Source organism: Telmatherina bonti (genome assembly GCF_933228915.1).
Source record: "Telmatherina bonti genome assembly, chromosome: 12".
Taxonomy (NCBI): domain Eukaryota; kingdom Metazoa; phylum Chordata; class Actinopteri; order Atheriniformes; family Telmatherinidae; genus Telmatherina; species Telmatherina bonti.
The window spans coordinates 24,474,184-24,494,952 of record NC_136610.1 but is presented as its reverse complement, the minus strand read 5'-3'; the positions used below and the strand labels follow the sequence as shown (position 1 = coordinate 24,494,952).

The 20,769-nt window shown below is 38.1% G+C and overlaps 1 protein-coding gene across 1 annotated transcript in view; it reads right to left on the bottom strand.

The window, feature by feature from the left end:
* The window catches only part of pcdh11 (protocadherin 11), a gene marked incomplete at both ends in the record, with an annotated part of 122,083 nt that overhangs the window by 44,434 nt on the left and 56,880 nt on the right, over positions 1–20,769 (bottom strand). Inside the window, one exon of the mRNA XM_079250511.1 lies at positions 9,863–9,898. Coding sequence (XP_079106637.1) covers positions 9,863–9,898 — 36 coding nt within the window. The remainder of the gene's footprint in view (positions 1–9,862; positions 9,899–20,769) is intronic.

Below are 20,769 nucleotides of genomic sequence, written 5' to 3'. Positions count from 1 at the left end.
AGCACGGTCGCTGTAATACCAGCTCCATCTTGAATTTATGTCTTCACATGATTCCCAAAGTAACATCATACTGCATCACACTGTATAGAAGCATAAAACGCATAAAATATAATCACGCCCTCAGCCTTGCTTATAACAGGGAAATTTATTCATCCCATTATTCAAACTGATAAGACATTTTTTTTTGTCTTTTTTTAAAGAGAAAATAAAACTGGTGCCATTGGGGATAATCTTAATTTTCTTCATTGCTAAAGTCCTAAATTAAAAACATCATTAACACATGTTCGTTTGAGCTCAGGAGGAGGTGATGTCTCTGTTATCACTTCTGTTTTTTTTCTTTTGCCACTATAATAAATAAATAAAACACATATAACTCTTTGATAACCCAGCATGAGACTGGTATGACAGAGGAGAGGAAAACTAAAAAAAAATCTGACTTCGATGAAGGAAAATTTGCCCAAACTCAAGTGCTTAAAAAAGAAGGTTAATTTTTAAAACCATCAGTGAGGGCTGACTAACCTAAATCCACACAATTAGCACCCTGAAAACACGACTGAGCAGTTTTCAATGCCCTGATGTTGAAACAGCCGGCTAAATCTTCTATTTACTTGATTCATCAAGATCCCGAGGCTACAAATCTCTCTTTGTGAGCGGTGGTGTGAGCACTAGTAAGAAAATGACAAATGAGAAATAAGGAGAAGAAGAGAGGTGAAAAGAGCAGGCAAAGAAACAAACGGCTTCCAAATAAATGCGAGAGAAAACAACTTGGATGGCGAAGCTTTGGGTTGTGTGCACTTCTTCCAACGCAATTAATCAAATGATCAACCGCAAAATTACAGGTTGCAGGACTCTTCAAAAGGAATCTGGGTTTAGTACATGTGTTGTGACACGTTCTGGCAAATCATGAGATAATATGAAAGCTGGAGTTTCTTTCCACTCGTCTCCTGATTTAATTCATTTTCTTGCACAAAGAGGAAACAAACACCTTCTTGGCAAAGGTATGTATATCAGTGCACGCCACGCTTTTAAGGAGTCTAAATATCTACTTGTCCTCAACGGTGTTGGCAACTGTTTCTCAAGTTACTGAAGGATGCATGCAGAAGCAATGTCCAAGTTCCAACAAAAGAAAGCACCCACTCACAAACTGCTGGCAGCGCCACAAAAATCAGACTCCCTCTCCACACTATTCTAATTATTAAAAACTTGCTTCAACAATGACATCCAGAATCTATTAGAACAAACAGCTGCCCGTGACAATTAGGCCATTATCAATCTGCATCAGGGAGTGTCTTCGATTTTAGACTGCTGTTTATTCAAGCCCATTCAAGCCGATGCCAGATGTTTAGAAAAGCTTAATTTGGTTTCACGATGTGCTCAACACCAAGCCATTCACAGCCTCAATATAAATTAGGATTAAATACCATTAATGGCTTTCGAATAAATAAAAACTTTTGCTCTAGGTGGTAACGGCTGATGTGAGCATAGCATTTAAACTAGAAGACAAACATGACAAACAAAAACTAACATTTAGGAGTCAAGGTAAGTGTTTTGGTAAGCATGATCACTTATTTAGAGAAGCTGCCAGAAATCCATAAAGCAAAGACAAGCTGCTGTAAGAGATATCAAGCCCAAACAAAGCCTGCTCAGTCAGATAAAGCACTGCCTTGAGAAGTATGTACACAGAGATAAAATAAACAGGAGAGATGCACGCCAAGTTCTATCATTAAACATGCCAGAAAATCCAACCCTACGCCTCTCGTAGCCACTCAAACGGGGCAGGATTCACAGGTTACAGGATTAGAAGTCCATTACGATGGAGGACCGTAGGCTAAGTGGCTGCCACCTTGTCCTTTGGTAGGCTACAGCTCTTTGAGTTTTATTATACTATGTACTTTCCCCACACTATTATTCTCTCAAAATAGGAAAGTAGTCGATGCTGCTCCGAAAAGGACTTGGCTGACAACCACCTCTCTCTGAGTGATAAACAGGGACCACTTAGGAGTGAATCAGGAGAGATTGGCTCTGCCATTTCAGATAAGGATCACCTCGCCGGCACACCTAGGCCTGCATAAATCTGCTCAGAGGAGATGGCGATTTGTCATGTCACACATGTCTTATGTGTGGAATGAGGGGAAAAAAATGCTCTGAAAACATTAAAAAAAAAAACTGTCATACAGAAATACTTTCATCCAAAACATGCTCTCCGGCATGTCCATACTCTCTGATGTCAAGATTGCGCAACAGCTACAAAAGCCTTTTAGCAACTGTAATATCTCAGGGACTGCCTTTTTTTTTTTTTTTTTTTCTTTATAGAACATGTTGTTCCATTGCAGCCTTTTATGTGTGAGGTGATGAGTGTCTGCCTGTGAGATGATGAGTTAGCAGGAACAGGAGTGAGCGAGGTGATTCTAGCCAGTGTGTCAAGAGGGGGCTTTTCGAGAAAATCAAATGAATTTTCATAAATTTGATCTGTTATTGAGTAATCTGGTTCACATTCCCAGCGTCAGCAAACACGATGCTCAGTTCTGATCAAACTCTTCTAATAACATCTTTATGGTGAGTAACACGGCACACATCAGCGGATGTTGATAACTGTCTACTTTGTTATAACGACGCAGAAAAACGAGGACCGTTTCGCTGCAGTGTCTCAGGGAATTGTGGGTATGTGCTCCAGCAGCTGAGAGGCAGGAACAGAAACTATCTCAGCAAAATTCAGCCCAAACTGGAAAGTAGGTTGGGGCGGTTTTTAACACAGCAACTGCAGGAAGGAAGAACTTTAACAGTCCTGTAGGCATCGACAAAAGATTGTTGAAGCATGAATATATATGCTCAGACGTTAACTACGAAAAGAGCAACTGAAAGGGAAAAGAGGGTGTTACAGTCAGATGTCACAATATGGTGGGATTTAATGACAGTTTCAGTGAGAAGTTCTGGTGAGCTGTTCACTTGAAGATTTAGCAATACAGACATCTGAAAACCGTCACGATTTTATGCTGCTATGAGTGATATTGTAGAGAACTGCTATTGTTAGAAAAGTAACAAACTTTCCCTGCCTGTAATATGAATTGAGACAGATTGTTGTAATCTGATAATGCTGTACTCATAAAAATAAATAGAAGTCACTCATACTAGAAAAAAAAAAAAACAGTATGTTTGTCATAGTGAGAAATATTTACACCCTTAGGGATTATAATGTATTTAAGAAACAAACAAACAAAACAAAAACAGAAGCTGCTTGTCTTGTGGAGAATCGGGTTCAGGTGACTCCATGTAAAAAAGGAACCCATGTAAATGTCAGACGTTTGTTGGGGTCCACAAAGCCTTATAGAATAAACTATTTATATTTCTATCAGTGACAAAGAAGGGTTAATTAGCTAACCTCACTTCCTTTCATGCTGCCAAGCCGTGTGAAATGCCTCCATAGACAGAAAATGTCCACTTTCTTTTCCAAAAATGTAACTGCATTAATAATGTGATTATGGGTTTTCCGGCCAACCACCATCCCTAATGGCTGTGCGGTGAGGGAGCTCCTGAAAGGACCAACACAATTGGGAATTAACCCCGTTTAAACGACGCAAAAATAAACCAGTATTAACTAAGAAGCGGGGGACAAGAAGTACAATAAAATCTACAAGCGAAGACTGAACGAGAAGTAAGTAAATCGAGAGACTCAGCCCGTTGGAAACTTCGCGCTAGCATCAGTTGCTAATGCTAACACGTAGCCGAAAAGAGCTAAGAAGAGCTAAGCTGTCGTCAAACTAAATCTATAAATCATGGCAAACGACGAAATTCTACAAGAACTAAGAGACTTTAGACGGGAAAATAAAGACCAACTGGACAGCATTAAGGAGGAGCTGATAAAAGTTAATAACAGGCTTGAAGAGGCAGAAGAGCGGATTGAGAAAACGGAGGACAGCATTCAAAACGTGGAGGAAGCTATGACTGAACTTGTGCAGCTACATATGGCAATGGAGGAGAAAGTAATGGATATTGAGAGTCGCAGTAGAAGAGAGAACGTCAGGATTTATGGAGTCCCAGAATCCGCCGAGCGCGATTCCCCCTCAGTAATTGCTTTTGTTGAGACACTACTGCAGGAGGGCCTGGAAGTTGACGGTGTAAATGCTAATATCGAACAAGCTCATCGGTCTTTAGGTCCTCCTCCTCCCAAAGATGCCCCTCCACGTTCTATCGTGGTGAAATTTCTCAGCTTTAAAGTTAAAGAACAGATTCTCCGCAAGGCATGGCAGAGCAGAGGATTCACCTGGAATGGTAAACAAATAACCCTGGACAACGATTACCCCCCTCTTGTCCTTAAGAAACGAAAAGACTACGCAGAGGTCCGTAAAATCTTGAAAGAGAACCAACTGAAGTTTCAAACCCTCTATCCAGCCAGACTGAAAGTGAAATTCCCAGATGGAGATAAGACCTACATCACTGCAGCGGAAGCGACCGAAGATATGTCCAAAAGATGAAGAACGCATGAAATTGAACAAATCAGGTTTTAAACATGTATTTTATTCTTCTCACAGTTCAGGAAGACGGAGAGGAGTGGCAATTCTCATATCTGGGGCATTAAATTACGAACATTTATCCGAATTGAAAGACCGAGAAGGTAGATATGTAATGATAACCGGAAAGATTGAAGGCACTCTTACAACTTTACTCAATGTATATATTCCTCCTGGCAGTGATTGGCCTTTTTATAGAAAAATAATGGAATTGATGACAACCAAAACTCAGGGAACCTTAATATGTGGTGGAGATTTTAATGTTATACTAAATGCAAAATTAGACTCCTCAAATGAGAAAGGCGTCTCAAGAAATATAGGGAAAAAAATAAAGCTTTTTATGGAGGACATAGGGGTCTCTGACATTTGGAGAGAGATTAATCCTATTAAAAAAGAATATACCCATTACTCCCATGTACATAAAGTTTACTCACGCTTAGACTATCTTTTTATGTTCAAACACGACTTGTTTAGGGTACAGCAATGTGAAATTGGGCCCTGTACAATTTCTGATCATAACCCTGTTTATCTTGATGTTTTACTCACAAAAAATAGAAAGTCCACCTTATGGAGATTAAACACAAACATTTTAAACTCTACAAAGAATAAAGAAAGCTTGAAAATAGCAATGAGGGAATATTTTGAACATAATAACAACAATGAAGTCAATCCAGGAATACTATGGGACGCTTTCAAGGCCGTAATTAGAGGGAAAATAATAAGTATTTCCTCCCACCAAAAAAAAAAAAATCTTCAAAAACTTGCTGGCTTAGAAGATAAATTATTAAAACTCCAAAAAGAACATTCCACAAACATGAAAGATGAAATAAAATCTGAAATGAGACAATTGAAAAAAGAAATCGATGATATTACTACAATGGATGTACAGAAAAAATTAACCTTTATTAAACAACAGTATTATGAAGCAGGTGGAAAATCTCTAAAACTCCTCTCCTACAAACTCAGGAAACAGCAGGCAGAGCGAACAATTCATCAAATTAAGAATCCCTTAAATGACAAAATAGAAAATGAACAAGAGATGATTAAGCAGTGTTTTCAAAATTATTATCTAAAACTTTACTCCCAAGTTCGTATGGACAATGATCAAGAAACAGAAGTATTTCTTTCACAACTAAATTTACCTTCATTGACAGATGAACAGAATAAAATACTAATTTCTCCAATAACAAAAGAAGAAATCCATCTGGCAATTAAAAAATTGAAAAATGGAAAGATGGCTGGAGCAGATGGATTTGGCCCCGAGTGGTATAAAATTATGGAGGTTCATTTAATCCCGACTTTACTAAAGACTTTCAACTGGGTTATGCAAAGCAAAATAGTTCCTCCTTCATGGAACGAAGCTATAATATCCGTCATTCCAAAAGAAGGAAAGGACAGACTACAGTGTGGTAATTATCGACCAATTAGCGTCTTAAACATAGATTACAAACTGTTTGCATCAATTATAGCTAGGAGAATGGAATCCATTTTACCACTGTTGATACATAAGGACCAAACTGGATTTATCAAACAAAGACAGACACAAGATAATATCCGTAGAGTGTTACATATAATGCAACAGGCAATACAGAACAAACAAGAAACCTTGGTGATGAGCTTGGACGCAGAAAAGGCATTTGACTCGGTGAGGTGGTCCTTTTTATTTAAAGTCCTCTGTAAATTTAATTTTCATAAACCATTCATTGAAATGATTGCAGGAATATATCAAACACCTTTAGCAAGAATTAAAATTAATGGTGACCTCACCGAGTCAATAGCCCTGGAAAGAGGAGTAAGGCAAGGCTGTAATTTATCTGCATTGCTTTTTGTTTTATACATTGAGCCACTAGGCCAATGGATTAGACAAAGACAAGATATTGTTGGGATAAACGTTGCAGGAAAAGAACAGAAATTAGCCTTATATGCTGATGATTTGTTGTTGACCATTACAAATCCAACACAGACATTACCAAAAACTATGCAGATGTTTGACGAATTTGGCATATTCTCAGGATATAAAATTAATGTAAATAAAACTCAAATTTTAACTTTAAATTATGACCCCCCTCAATACATTAAAAATCTTTATCAATGTAGATGGGACACACAATCAATAAAATATCTAGGAATTTTATTACACAGGGATTTCAATAAGATGACTGAAGTTAATTATGGACCTCTAAATACAAAACTAAAATCGGATTTAGAAAGGTGGAATATTATACCCTTTCTAGACCTACACTCACGGATTGAAACTATTAGAATGAATATCCTTCCTAGAATGTTGTACTTGTTTCAGTGTTTGCCTTTTTCTATACCTCAAAAACAATTTATAGAGTGGGACAAATTGTTATCTAGGTTTATTTGGAAAGGTAAAAAACCCAGAGTGAAATTTAAAACATTGCAAATAAAGAAGGAAAAAGGTGGTATGAGTCTCCCATGTTTACAAGATTACTTTTATGCTGCCCAGTTGAGACCCTTAGTCTGTTTGTGCTCTCCGATTTACACTGCGGGTTGGAAGGATGTTGAGGGGACAACAATAAAACGGATACCAATCAAAGCTTTAATAGCAGACACTAAATTACAATCTGAAATCAACCTTACAATGGTGCAAATAACATATACGACAATTACCGCCTGGAATGAAACTATTAAAATGTGTGGCTTGGAAAAAGAATCAAAAATTCTGCGATGGTGTTCATATGATTCAGAATTCACCCCTAACAAATATGATCAAAGATTTAAAACCTGGAATTTGAAAGGAATAACTAACTATAATTCACTTGTCCACAAGGGGGCTCTTCAGTCGTTTGATACACTGAAGCAAAAATATGGGCTGGGCTCTGAAGATTTCTTTAGGTACCTGCAAGTCAGGAACTATTTTAACCAGAAGATTACAATACCCCCATCAGACCAAGGATTCTTACACACGTTTATATAACTTACTAAGTCAATGTCCCCCTCCAAATTAGTTTCTAAGATATATAATAGCATACGACGGAGTAAAGGGGAGAGCACATACTATATAAAAGAAAAGTGGGAAAGAGAAGGAAATTTTATAATTACTGAGGAGAAATGGGAGCATATTTGCCAAATACAATGGGTCACAACTGGATCAAATATTTGGCGGGAATTTTGTTGGAAAAATGCCATGAGATTTTTCATTACACCAACTCAAAAAAGATATTGGGGTATTGGTGATGCATGTTGGAGGTGTGGCAGCCAAGGGGCTAATCATTTCCATGTTTTCTGGAATTGCCAAGTTATTCAGAGATATTGGGTAGAAATACATCAACATGTTCAAATGGTGTTTTCACTAACTTTTCCTTTGTCTTTTGAAACAATGTACCTGTGTAACATTGAAGTTGAAGGGTTTCCCTACAGAGAAAAGAAACTACTCTACATTTTATTAGCAGCAAGTAAAAAGGCGATCACCAGAAAATGGCTTCAACCTGAATCTCCAAAAACTGAGGACTGGCTAAATATAATACAGGACATATATACAATGGAAAAGCTTTCATTTCGACTGAAACTGCATCTGGACTCATTTTACAAGATGTGGTCAAAATGGACAGAGTATGTCAAGCCGGTACGAACAGATTTTGTGTAACTGTATACTTTGTACACATACATTATGCATAACATTCAAAAAAAGAAAGGTACCCCCCCCCCCCCCCCCTTTTGTTCTAATTATTTAAAATTGTCTTTAATATGAAAAGAGAAGATTAAGACTGTCTATGTTCAAACTACGAATATTATTGTGTCTTCTCAATAAAAAAATAAAATTTGAAAAAAAAAAAATAATGTGATTATGAATGTTAGATTTAGGTGCCAATATCCTGTTTTTTTTTTGGGCTCCATCCTGACAGCTATGCTAATTGTCTTACACTTTGTAAACTTAACACAACAAGTAAGGAAATTTATATTTGGTCGGTTATTTGACCCTTTTATCAGTACCAGTTAATAGTGATTAGTCACCTAAACAACAAAATATAGCTTGCAAGGACAATACTTCCATGGAATGAGCAGCTCAGCTAATCAAGTGTAATTGCCAACACAGAATTTTCTACATCTTCTGCAATAATCTCCTGTCAGTATTCACTCTTGTTATGATATACAAGCGATGCCAGATGTGCCTGAGTTGCAGATACATCACTGGCTCTGATTGGCACTTAGCTGATGGACAGACATATTGAAAGGCTGTGGATCCTCTGGGATGACAATGCTCTCCCAGAGTACCAGGATCATCACAGAGTAGCTCCACAGTTTGGAAGTGGAGAGGGTGGAATGGCCTGCTGTGATTTGAGACTTCACCAGACTGAACACATGTGAGATCATCTCGGGCATGCTGTATGTGCTAGAGTGACTAACACAGCCAGTTGACCTTCAATAGCTCCTGGCTGAGGAACGGGAACCCCTCCTACTGCAAAATGCAACCAGGGTGGTGACCGGCATGAGGAGGAGGTGTTGAACTGCCGTTGCTGGGTATTGCTCCTCACTTGCTATTGAGCTCACTGACAGTTTAAAATGAACAAAGTGTAAAATTGGCCAATGTATGTTGTTTTTTTCTGTCGCTTTGGGAGAGTGGAATCATCCATCTAGAAAATCCAAACAAGAGTGAATACCAACATAAGAGTAATGCAGAGAATTTCCGAGTGATTTTCTGGGGCATTACCCACATGCGTAGCTGTCTTCAGTCCTTACAAGTTATATGTCACTGTAAACTATGCTAATCAGGCTTTCCAAAAATAAGTTTTCCTTTGAATGTGTTAGGATCAGAAATAAAAGGAAAAATAAGAAACTCAACACTTTACATTATTCTTCAGCACTTTTGTTGCACGTTTTTATGGTTTCTTTAAGTAACAAAGTGTCATTTTTCAGCGTGCGGTGGAACTCCTGTGATAATATCATCTAGATTTGACTGTGTGGATCTTATGAGCATGTTCATCTGAGACCAGCAGAATATAAAGTATCAGCAAGACACCCTCGTGGTGTTTAAACATAAAGAAAGGAACAGTTCATACTGTGGGCTCTGTAAACACCTAACACTTGTTATTCTTCAAGAGTGTTGAACTGTCACAGCACACTCGATAATTACTGTCTTGCAGTGTTAAATGCTCAAGAAGATGTAGTGCATTAACGATGTGTTATTTTGACCCCAGTGATAACAAAAACTGACAATGTTAATTTGCATTCAGGGATTTTCCACGTGTGGTTGAAATGCAAAAATTGCTGCTAGCATAAATTATTGAAAACTTTAGGAAGTGAAGCAACCAATAATGTAGCAAGCTCAGGCGATGCTTATGTCAGCACATTTATACAATGGAGGAGAGTAGGCTGTGTGGGAGACTTACGTTCACAGAGGTGATCTTGCCAAGTTGACAGGCTTCCTAAAAGACAGAAAACAGATATTTTACTTTATTGACAGACGAGAACTTTTCAGAGGATTTACTATGGAAATTAATATCTATGAAAGGAAATTATGCTGGGAGCATTCGTAAAGTCAGTCAGATGCCACCACTGCAAAGCTTTGGAGCTTTAATTTTTCTTTTTTTTTTTTTTTTTTTATATTTGGAAATGAGAATTAAGTTTTTTTCTTTCTTTTTTTGTGTAGATGCAGCGTTTCCACAGCACATTTCCAGGCTGAGTTGGCTCACCAACAAGCCAGGCTACAAAGTACACACCACAGAAATGTAAAGAATAGGGCAAACCTGACATTCTGACAGTACAAGGCATGCACTGACACTTTGATAAAGATGTTTTCTCTGCATGTCAGGGAGAAAAGTGAACAGAATATCAAATGAAGCATCAAAAATTAACAATAAACAGCGACAAGCTTCTAAATTGGGAACAAAAGACACCCGCAAGCCGGCAAAATAGCTTCCTCTCTCTGGGGACTGAGATAACTCAAAGAGAGATAAGAGTATTTAATTTTTAATCACCAATTTTGTTTTCTTTGTACTGTGTATAATAATCTGAAAACGTGGCTTTATTTGCGAAGAAAATAGAAGAAATCTGGCAGCGAGGAGGCACTTAGGTGGGGAGAAGCTGAGGGGACTGCTGGGGTGGAACGGTAAAACAATGAACAGGAAACAAGTTCATGTCAACAGATTATCCTGTCATAATTGTACATGAAGGGATGTTTCTGCTGACTGAGTGATGGAGCAACACTAACACACACACACACACACACACACACACACACACACACACACACACACACACACACAAAGCTATTCACCAAGAACAAAACGCTTTCTTACACTGGACGACTGAAGTACATCAGGACAAAATGTTCATTTTCTACATGATGCAGATGGCTTGCTCTGCTTATTTAATTAGGAATAATCGCATGTTAATGTGGAGATATGATATCCATATGGGTACAAACTGGTTTATTTTATTTCCATGGAATATGAAGCTGCTAAAATAACATGTTTGACAGAAAAAAAAAAACCTCATACCCCCCTGGCAGGGCTGTATTTAGTTTTAAAAAGCTTTGATACCATCCAGCCACTGTTGAACCGAAACAAAAGTGAGGCAAAGTTAGTTGTTTGTGTTGATCAACATAGTATTTAAAAAGTATAGCCAGATATTTCCCTCAAGAGATTATGAAGCCAAGAGGAGGAAAAATATAGAGTAACCGTTGGCTGACGATTCACCAGATGGGCAGAAAAATAAATCCAAATGGATTATTATTTTTGCTTTGATGTGCAAATAAGTAGCATAACATGCTGTTTATATATAAGATCAGCTTCTGGTAGTTATACTGTATATTATTCTCAAAAACAAAGCAAATATATAAGCAATGCTCAAAATATAAAGTTATTTATTAAATAAAAATTTCATTCATTAATTATTTTATGTACCTCACAAACTGTTTTGATATGAGCAAAATACAACTTAAAAATACAAGAATTATATATATTGAGTGCAGGGAAAATGCAATGGCAGAAACTGAGACAGATTTTTCATTTTGGAAATGTAGGTAAGACGTTCAACAACCTCACACAGAACAAAGTGCTTTGTACATGGATGCTGTACCATACAGCGCGAGCCCGACTTCCTCAGAAGCAGATCCAGTAAAGGCTTAGAATGCCTTTGTCCGTCGCTTCCACAGATGAGTTCTTGTGAATGAAGGCATGATACGCTTAAAGCTTAAAATCTGCCACTGGCATACACGGGAATGAAGGAGAGTCTTGTCGCAGATGAAAAGTTTATTTTTATTTACTTGCTTGACATTTAGAACCCAAACAATGATTTCTTTCGAAACCTCACAAAGAATCACCAAGAAGCCCCCCCACCCCCCATCTGACTCCAGCATTTGTCAGGTCTGAGATGTTTCTCATTTGCATAGAATGTCTGGTCATTTAAAGGACCATTTTACTTGAAACTGCCATCAGGCAGTTGTTTCTTCTCCGAGTAATGTTTTATTCAACAACTTGTGACATACACTTGAAGTTAGAGACCTTGCCAACCAATTAAATATATGATAATGTACATGTGGGATCTGAGAAGGTGACCCACGGTTGTTTTAGATTTAGATGACATTCAAAGTAGAGGCTGTACATTGGATTGTTGAGAAAATAAATGAGTGAGCTTTTTGCTTTTTTTTTCCCCCTCCTCAGTACGGGCTGGTCAGTGACCCTTTCTCCGTATGTACGCCTCTCAAACTAGCAGTTTCAAAGCACTCAGCTGCAAGCCTGGGAGAGAGTTATGCTTAAGATAAGTGCATTTGTTGGTGAACCACATCAAAGTACAGAGAGATGTCTTAGCGAGCAAAGGCAGTGCAGCTCGAGCCTCGGCTTTGATCACCCCAGGCACTCTGATCATTAAAATATTGGATAAATAATTGATTAAAAACACCAGGCTTTATTGTGCTCTCTTTCTCAATCCAAATGTACCAATTCTAAGATACAGTGGTTACCCCATGAATGTAGACAGGAGGGAAAGAAGCATGTACTGTTGTAAATACATGCTGTAGCATTACGTGGCATGTTTTCATTCAGCGCATGCAAACGGTTTTATCTGATATTGTAGGAAGTGAGTTGACTGTACAGCCCGTTTCTGTTCCCAAGAACGCAGCTTAACTATGAACTGGAAGTGATGTTGTAGCTCATCTTTGCCAGTAAAGGTCTGAGCTCCAGCATGGCAGTTTGCCACAGAGGTAGAATAATCACAAAACAGAAGGTAGAGAGGAATGCATTCCAGCTGTGCGTAGGTGACTGGAGGGTAGCTAATATTACATCTACAGCAGAATGAGGCATGCTGGGAGTAAGACAATGAACCTGCTGTGTGTATATCAAGGATATTAGAAAATGTTTATTTTCCTTCAGATTCAGATTTCACGTTCAGTCTCTTTCTGTGAATACGCATTTACATTTAGAGCATTAAAATTAATCCAAATCAGTTAAAATTCATATCTATTCCAACTTAAAGCACCAGGCCAGTGGTGGAGCACTGCTTCTCCACGAGCATGAAGTCTCCTTGGGCTCCCTTTTAATAAATCCATTGCAACGTGTGGATGTGTAACTAAATCAGTATGTGTAAAGCTGGAATCAATACATGGGAATCATGTTTTATGAACAGGGGATAAGGTTGCATAATTAATCTTTAGAAACATGTAGGCACAAGTTGCAGAACACAGAACTTGAGTATTGAAATGAAGCTAACACAGACTGGACTGATCTGCAGATCACTGCTCTTTATGACTGTTTATGAAGCCTGTATTGTTTTATACACTGTTAAATGCACTGTTTGTGGTAACAACAGAAACAGGCACATTATTTTATTTACCTACAGCTACATCTTACTTAGAATTATTTATCACAGGATGCAAAATAAAAGTAAGTAATCTATTCACAAATCAGTCAGTAATTACATTGTAAAAAAAAGATGTTACAGGTAGACAAGCAGCATGTAATTTTGCGAGTAGTTAATCTTAGGAAGCTTTACATCAGGGTTGTCCAGCTCCAATCCTCAAGGGCTGCAGTCCTGCAGGTTTAAGACGTCTCCCTGCTCCAACACATCTGATTCAGATTAAATGGTTCCTCTGAAAGGACTGTCAGATCCTTTCCAAGCTGCACATCCAAAACCTGCAGGATAGCTGCCCTTGAGGACAGACTCTGGATACACAACTTCTAGGACCTTTAAGTCACTAGCTGAAAGATGGTAAACAGAACATTTTTAAGAAATTCATTTTAAAGGAACACGTCCTAATTGAAAAAGTTGCCAAAACCTTATCAATCCAGTTTGCTTAACAGAACGTCCTTCTGATTTGTGTAAACTTTAATACAGCTATTTAATACATTTAATAAGTTAGTTAGAAGTTAGTTAGAACGTCTGCAACGTGTAGTGTCACAAAGTAAAGCGCTGCTACATGTTCCTGTGTCTAAAGCTTAAAATGAAACAAAGCATATAAAAAAAAAAAAAAAAAACATCAGTGCATCAAGTGACCTTGCTGCAGATTTAAATGTATATATTAAAAAAAAAAAAAGTTTGATGTGCTAACTTCAAGTTGCACTAAAAGCCTTAAAACCTCCTGTCCCTGGGGTTTCCATGCTCCTAATAGCTTAACACTAATGAGATGTGCTGCTCCATCTCTACAGCCTCCCACATAACAGTTTATTTCATAGTGTAAATACCTTTGAAGGTGGCAAAATGCATAAAGCATGGCAACAGAGCTCAGTGGGTACAGTCTCATGACTTTACAAAACTTACTGTTGCATTTTTCACATTTGCTTTGACTTTCTGCTCAAGGTTCTTGCAGAGAAAATCCGTAAAGTCAGTTACATTTCAGCTTGCCTGCATCAAGTCTCTGAAAATAATGGTCAAGCGGGAGTTGCTTGGACTGCAGTATGCCAAAATGTCAAGGCAGTGCCACAGTCTACTACTTAATCTGTTTGGAGAGGGTGGAAGAAAAGCATGTGGCCTGCTTTCAAGTAGCTCTCCCTGTGGATGAGATGGATGTGTCTGAATTTATCAGTAGAAGCAAAATGACTATTGTCAGGCGACCACAACGCAATCAAACACATGCAGACATGCATGCATAATACAAACGCTCGCACTGGAGAACTTGGCTGTGCATGCCATCTTGTCATGTGTGCAGACGCAAGAGACATGGATGTTTTGGCCAAGAACCACCGAGCAGAGCTTATGTTCTGCATCCTTTACCACTGGCAAACGCAGCATGTCTTAGACAAAGTGATAAAACCATTGCAAAACAAAACACCTCCTCATCAAAAGGGGCTAATAAAGTCTTCAATATACTTAAGTGTAGCCTTAGATAAATAGAATACCCATTTACTTCTGCGATGGTGTTGTCGTCCAAAGTGTATTGATGTCCTTATTGACATTCAATAAAGGGGAAACCCTTTCAGCAAACCACAGAGAGTGGTGTAAATCCTGTAAACTTCTTGAGTGAGCACAAAGAGGAACTTTCCTGTAGCACAGTTACAAGACAGCAATAATGTCACAGCGTGTTCGAACCAATTTTGATTTATAAGTGAACATCGTGTTGCCTTTTCATCAGCTCATTATTATTAAGTGGTCTGTATATGCGTGTTTCCCCTGGACAATCCTTCTTCTTGCTTCACTCTTGGTGAGATATTGATCCTCCCAGTGTACCATCCCCTACTGATTTCATTAGGGAAGCTGCTGTTAATTACTCCACACTAACCTTTTGCTGTTTCATTTGGACCAACAAATCGTGCAAATTAAAAAAAAGGGGGATGTACAAAGAGGAAGAGAGAAAAGGGGGTAGCAAATAAGCTGCCTTGCAGCTGCAGTGGTGGACCCCCTCCTTTCAGTGGCGTTTGTGTCAGGATCCCAGGTGGCATTATAATTAAAAAAAAAAAAAAAAAAAAACTTCATCAACGTTCCATTTTGCTCATCAAATTATGTAGAAGGAGGCTACAGCCGTAATTGTTGCAAAGGATTCATTTATGAAAACTATAGCAGCAAGATCCAGTGTGGTTGTCTGGGGAGGCGGAGAATTATGCCCTTTTTTTCCCCCAACTCCTAATGCCTGTTTCCTGCAGTCAAGCCGACTGATCATTAAAACACATTTTATTCATTTATGCATACCTATTTACAAGGATCCTGGGACCGCCTTAACGAACTTCTAAATTTTGTTTTACGCTGAATCAAAATGCAACACCTCGCTTTACTGACACACCAATTTGTCTTCTTAGGTATTAAAAGAGTGTGATGTGACACATAGCAGCAAAGTTATAATTAGACTTCATTTAATACCTTATGTCAGGAGATTACATGCACAGAGCATGGCATCAAAAGCGTACTCAAATTGCAGGGGATGTAATTGATTAACCATAAGAGACTGGGAAGCAGATGATGAGGATGATGCTCTAAATCCATGTTAAATCGATAAAGTCACTTCCTACACATCGAGGAATTATTGACAGAAATTACAACCAGCTGTAATTACTGACTACAAACAGATCAGATACTATTCACCATGATGTATTAATGTGTGCGTAAGAACGTCAAAAACTCGCTCGAAGTGATCAGCTGTTTCGATAGGGATCCATTTTTTCAACATGGATATATTACACCCAAGCACGTGACAATTACAGGATCTTTCATATTTATCATTTGAGAGATGCCCTTTCCTCAAGGTTGAGTACATTCCAGTTGGAAAAAAAAATCCTTCGTGAAGCAGGAGAAGCCATTCAGAGAACTCCCTTTGGTTGAGATAATAACTTCATCATAATTAGCTCGTGGTGCTCAAGAGTGTTGAATTGTCGGTTGCAGTGGGATCTGGGCTGATTTATTGCTTGATTTAATTACGTATCAAAATTCAATTAGACATGCTTTCAACTAAATTTAAAGCAAGGTTTGCCAAGCTGTCTCTTGAAATCAGGTGAAGCTTGAAGGACATCCTTCATAACGCAGTGACATCTAACTCAATGATTAGCATTCCACAAAAAGCATCCATGAGCAGAAAAAAAAGGGATAAAATTGTATGCTAGTTTTGGATTTTTTTCTTTCCAACTTTTTTTTTTCCTGCCATTACTTTTTCACATCTGAACTGACATCAAACAGCATCAAACAGTGTGAAACAGGCCTTGATTCAGTAGTGATGCGAAGAGAGTTGCAGGTACTTTATCAGGTGAAGATACATGACAAAATGCTCTTTGAGGTTGACTTCGACTGAGGAGGTGTCTGACTTTCTTTACCCACATCACTCACTGCCTGCTCACCCCTTTTTGCTGCAGACTACACAAGGGAAAAAAAAGGGTAGCTGTTTTGAATAAGTGTCAAAGCAGCTTCCAAGAGCTACATTGATCTTTTACCAGTATGTAAATTAAGGATGCCATGGTGTCTATGTTAAGAAGCCAAGCAAGGGAATGAGTATTTCAGCCGGAGGTCTCTGATTGAAGTGAAGTCCTTTACCAGCATTGTAAATTCATTCATTGACAATTTTATTAGGTACACATAGATGTAATGCCATGTACGGTCCCCTTTAATTCTGGGTTTTTGACTTGCTTTTTGGGGGGATTTTGGTCTACTCTTACTTGACAGCAGTTTTTTTTTCTTTTAGTAGTGCATAATGCTGTGAACATTCCACTTCACCTCATCGCTAAAATGTTTTATTAGGCTGTGATCTGGGGAGTGTTCAGACCACTGGAGGAAAGTAAAGTAATTTCGTGGAACCATCTTGAAATGATGACACATTATCTTGCTGGAAGACTCCCCTCTAAAAAAACAGAATGAAGGGTTGCACCTGGTCAGCAATAATGTTGTATTTATAGAAGTGAGACTATCATAAATACACCAAGCTCTGGCAGACATGGGGCACTTTTCTGCTTGTAGTCAAGCTTCAATTTGTTTCCAATACTAGCAAGTATCCATTGCATTCCAGAGATAAACACTGTTCCCTTTCCTACCAACATGCAGTTACACTCTGTCTGTTTACCTTGGTTTATGTATTAGCATGCACACTTTCACATTCTGCTATATGATTATTCTACATCTATACATTGCTGTCACAATAAACAACATTTCAACGGCTACACAATTTAGCGAAAACAATAAACATCACCACATTCTGCTAGCTGGCAGTTTGTGCTTGCCAGAAACGGGCATAATCCTCTTATATTCATTTGGTTTTAAACATAGTTCTTAGGCAGTTTGTTCCATTTCAGAGTAAATCAAATCATATTCACACCACAACATTTACTGTTTTCTTTTTTAAATCAAACACTGGCAAAGATTCCAACTTTATATGAGAGAGACACTATCTTATCTTCAAAGACACTGCAGTGAAGAATGACTTCACGTCAAATCCGAAATAGAAACAGAATAGAAAAGAGGACATTCTGTTAATTCCATCCAGGCAAAAGATGATGTTTGTATGGCATCCCACCCTGCCCACATGTCAACAGCTCAACCGAGAAATCAACACCTTGTTTTTTTTTTTTTTATAAGGACATCAAATGGATGTTTATGAAAGTACTTTTCTATAAGCACAAAGTACGCTGTGTCATCAGTACTGAAATGCACTGGCTGTAATCTTTGATATCAAAAACAATGCTATGACACCCTAATCTCTGTTACATCTCCGCTGTATCATTACCTAGACAAGGTAAAAGCTGGATGTGTTAGCTATGTAACAGTGTGGTGTCGGGAATTGACATCTTCCTTGGATTATCATGAAGAACAACATGTCACAGACACAAGGAAACAAACATGGTGGACATCCAGTCGTTTGTGTTCTTCCTTCTACTTTGATCAGTAAAAACACGACTTTTTCGACTTTTGCATGCTAAGTGATTCTTTAAAGCAGTCGCTGGATTGCAGCATGTCAAGCTTCACCCTTTAGAGTTGGATCGGTGAAATTGGAAGCGCGATGAAAGAGTTGGGTGGGAAAATGATTGCAACTGTTTCTAGGTTCATGTTGTCGCCTACAGGGACACAGCTAAAAAGAGAAGGCATGAGGCAAACTGAGGTAAGCCGTAGTATTAGCATGCATGTTATAAAAATATCTGTCTGTCAAATGTATGGTATCCGTGGTAACAACTCCAGAACCTCATCCTAAAGTCTAAGTATTTGCTTGCTGCTAAATGCTGAGGAAACATTCTCAGCTGAACTTCCCTGGGTATCATGAGGCCAATGCTCAATTTGGGTTCGGTCAGAGAAAAAAACCTTCTTTACCTTTACCCCAGCACACTTGTGCAAAACTTATGCAAAAAAAGAAAATAAATCACTATATTAATTTATGATGCCAGTTGGTCAAGTTGTTTGCCATCAGATTAGACTGCTAGTTCTACGCATGTAGATGTAAAGAAATTGCAGTCATGCCACCTTCTTATAAATTTAAATTAAGAACTTGGCCATTTAGCTTTAAATAAATCCCCATGGACCTCATCAAGCTGCTGAGTAAAGACACTTAACCACACAGACAATCTTTTAGATCACTGATTAACATCTTCAAACGTTCTACTATAGCTTGATTTGAACTGTGTCTCATTTGTGATAATGGATGGTAATCCTATTGATGTATAAAAGGAACTTCACAAATGAGTCTTTACATCATGACAAGCAACAAGAAGTTATAGGTTGGCACATAACCAATGAGTTGTTGCTTCTCAAACAAGTCAGGATGAAAGTAAGAAGAATGATTATAAGACCTTCTCATGCTAAACTATTGTCCCGTGTTTTTTTTTTCTTCTTTTTTGCCTAAATTAATTTTATTAGCTGCACCAAAAGTCCTTTTATCCTTCTGGCAATCGGTAGCAGAAGGCAGAGTTCTTGTACTTCTAAATGTCCAAGTGTGTTATGGTTTGAAAGGTAAAGATGTATCTGCTCTTTTGAGATTCTTTTTTATTGATCGTACGACTTGTAAAGCTTCTCTGTTGTCATATGTCATATTTGAAAAATGTTGTTCAAAGGTCTCTCCCAAAGCAACTTCTTTCACTGCTTGCATCAAAAAAAAAGGAAAAAAGAAAAACTTGGTGCTGCATTTGAATGGAATGAAATCAAACATATTTTATCTGCTGATGACACATCTGTGGATCCTACATGTTTTCCTGGCCAGAAAGTACTGAACTTTTCAACCCAGTCTGCATGTCCTGGTCAACTGCATTGTGAGTCACTACAGCTTGACTCATTGTCTAAAGAAAAAAAAAACATGCATTAACAAGGAGATGCATTTCGTAAAATGGTCATTTACTGCAAAATCAAGGCAGAAGCACAGAAAAAAAGAACAAGGAGCCCCATTGATGTGTCAAAACATCACCATCAAGATTCTGTAGTACCATGAATTGTTCATCTGTTTGATCTGTCTCCCGTTGAAACATCTGACAGTTGTCTTCATTGAGACTGACAGAGGCATTGTCCATAGATTGGGATGTGCTGTGACATACTGAATCTAAAGCTCGTGATTGAAGCAAAGAGCCTGACTCCTTGTCATCCACTGACAAACACGAAGCACCCTGATGATACAGATTAATGATTCCCAAAACATTTATGGAACTGATCTCCTGCAAAGCAAGACTTGCTTCTGTCTTAAATTTAAACACACAGTTGCGAGCTGTGATGTCATTCAGCAGATGTCATCTGGGTTTCTGAATGTATTCACTGTCATTTTTCACATGTTGGCTCAGGCAGAAAGATTTCACAAAGAAGCTTGTGAAACATTAACAATCCAAATGATTCTGGCCTTGTTATAAATTTCAATGAGGGCCCGACAACAAGAAGTGATTATACTTTATTAATGATGCTGAGCATAACAGGCCTCTCTGGGCTGAAACGTTGACAAGTTTCATCAGGGCAAGACTTCATTTGTTGCTATTCAACTTACATGTAATTCCGGTGCAGCTCTAAAATCAATTAAAAATTTCAACAAGTTAACATTTGCGTAGTGACAATGGCTTATGGTTTGTGGGATCTGGAATACACTTTGTAAAAGCAACTGTTTCTTAGAGTTTTCACTCATTTATTTAACCTAAATACAGTAACAAAACCGTGTCAGCATGTTACTGTGTCCCACACAGGTGCAAAACACAAGAAACAGCAAATAAATAAATAAATGAATAAATAAATACAATAAAATAGGAACAAATCTGAGCACAGCAAAACATTTCATAAAACATGTTTTATGAAATGTCAGATTTTTTTTTCTGTTTTCTATGTTCTATGGCCTCTTTGGGCCATCATACATCAAAAAGAGATGCTACTCTTTATCCCGAAATAGATTATAATAACCATTTTCATTGTGACTCATTTTTTTAGACACAAG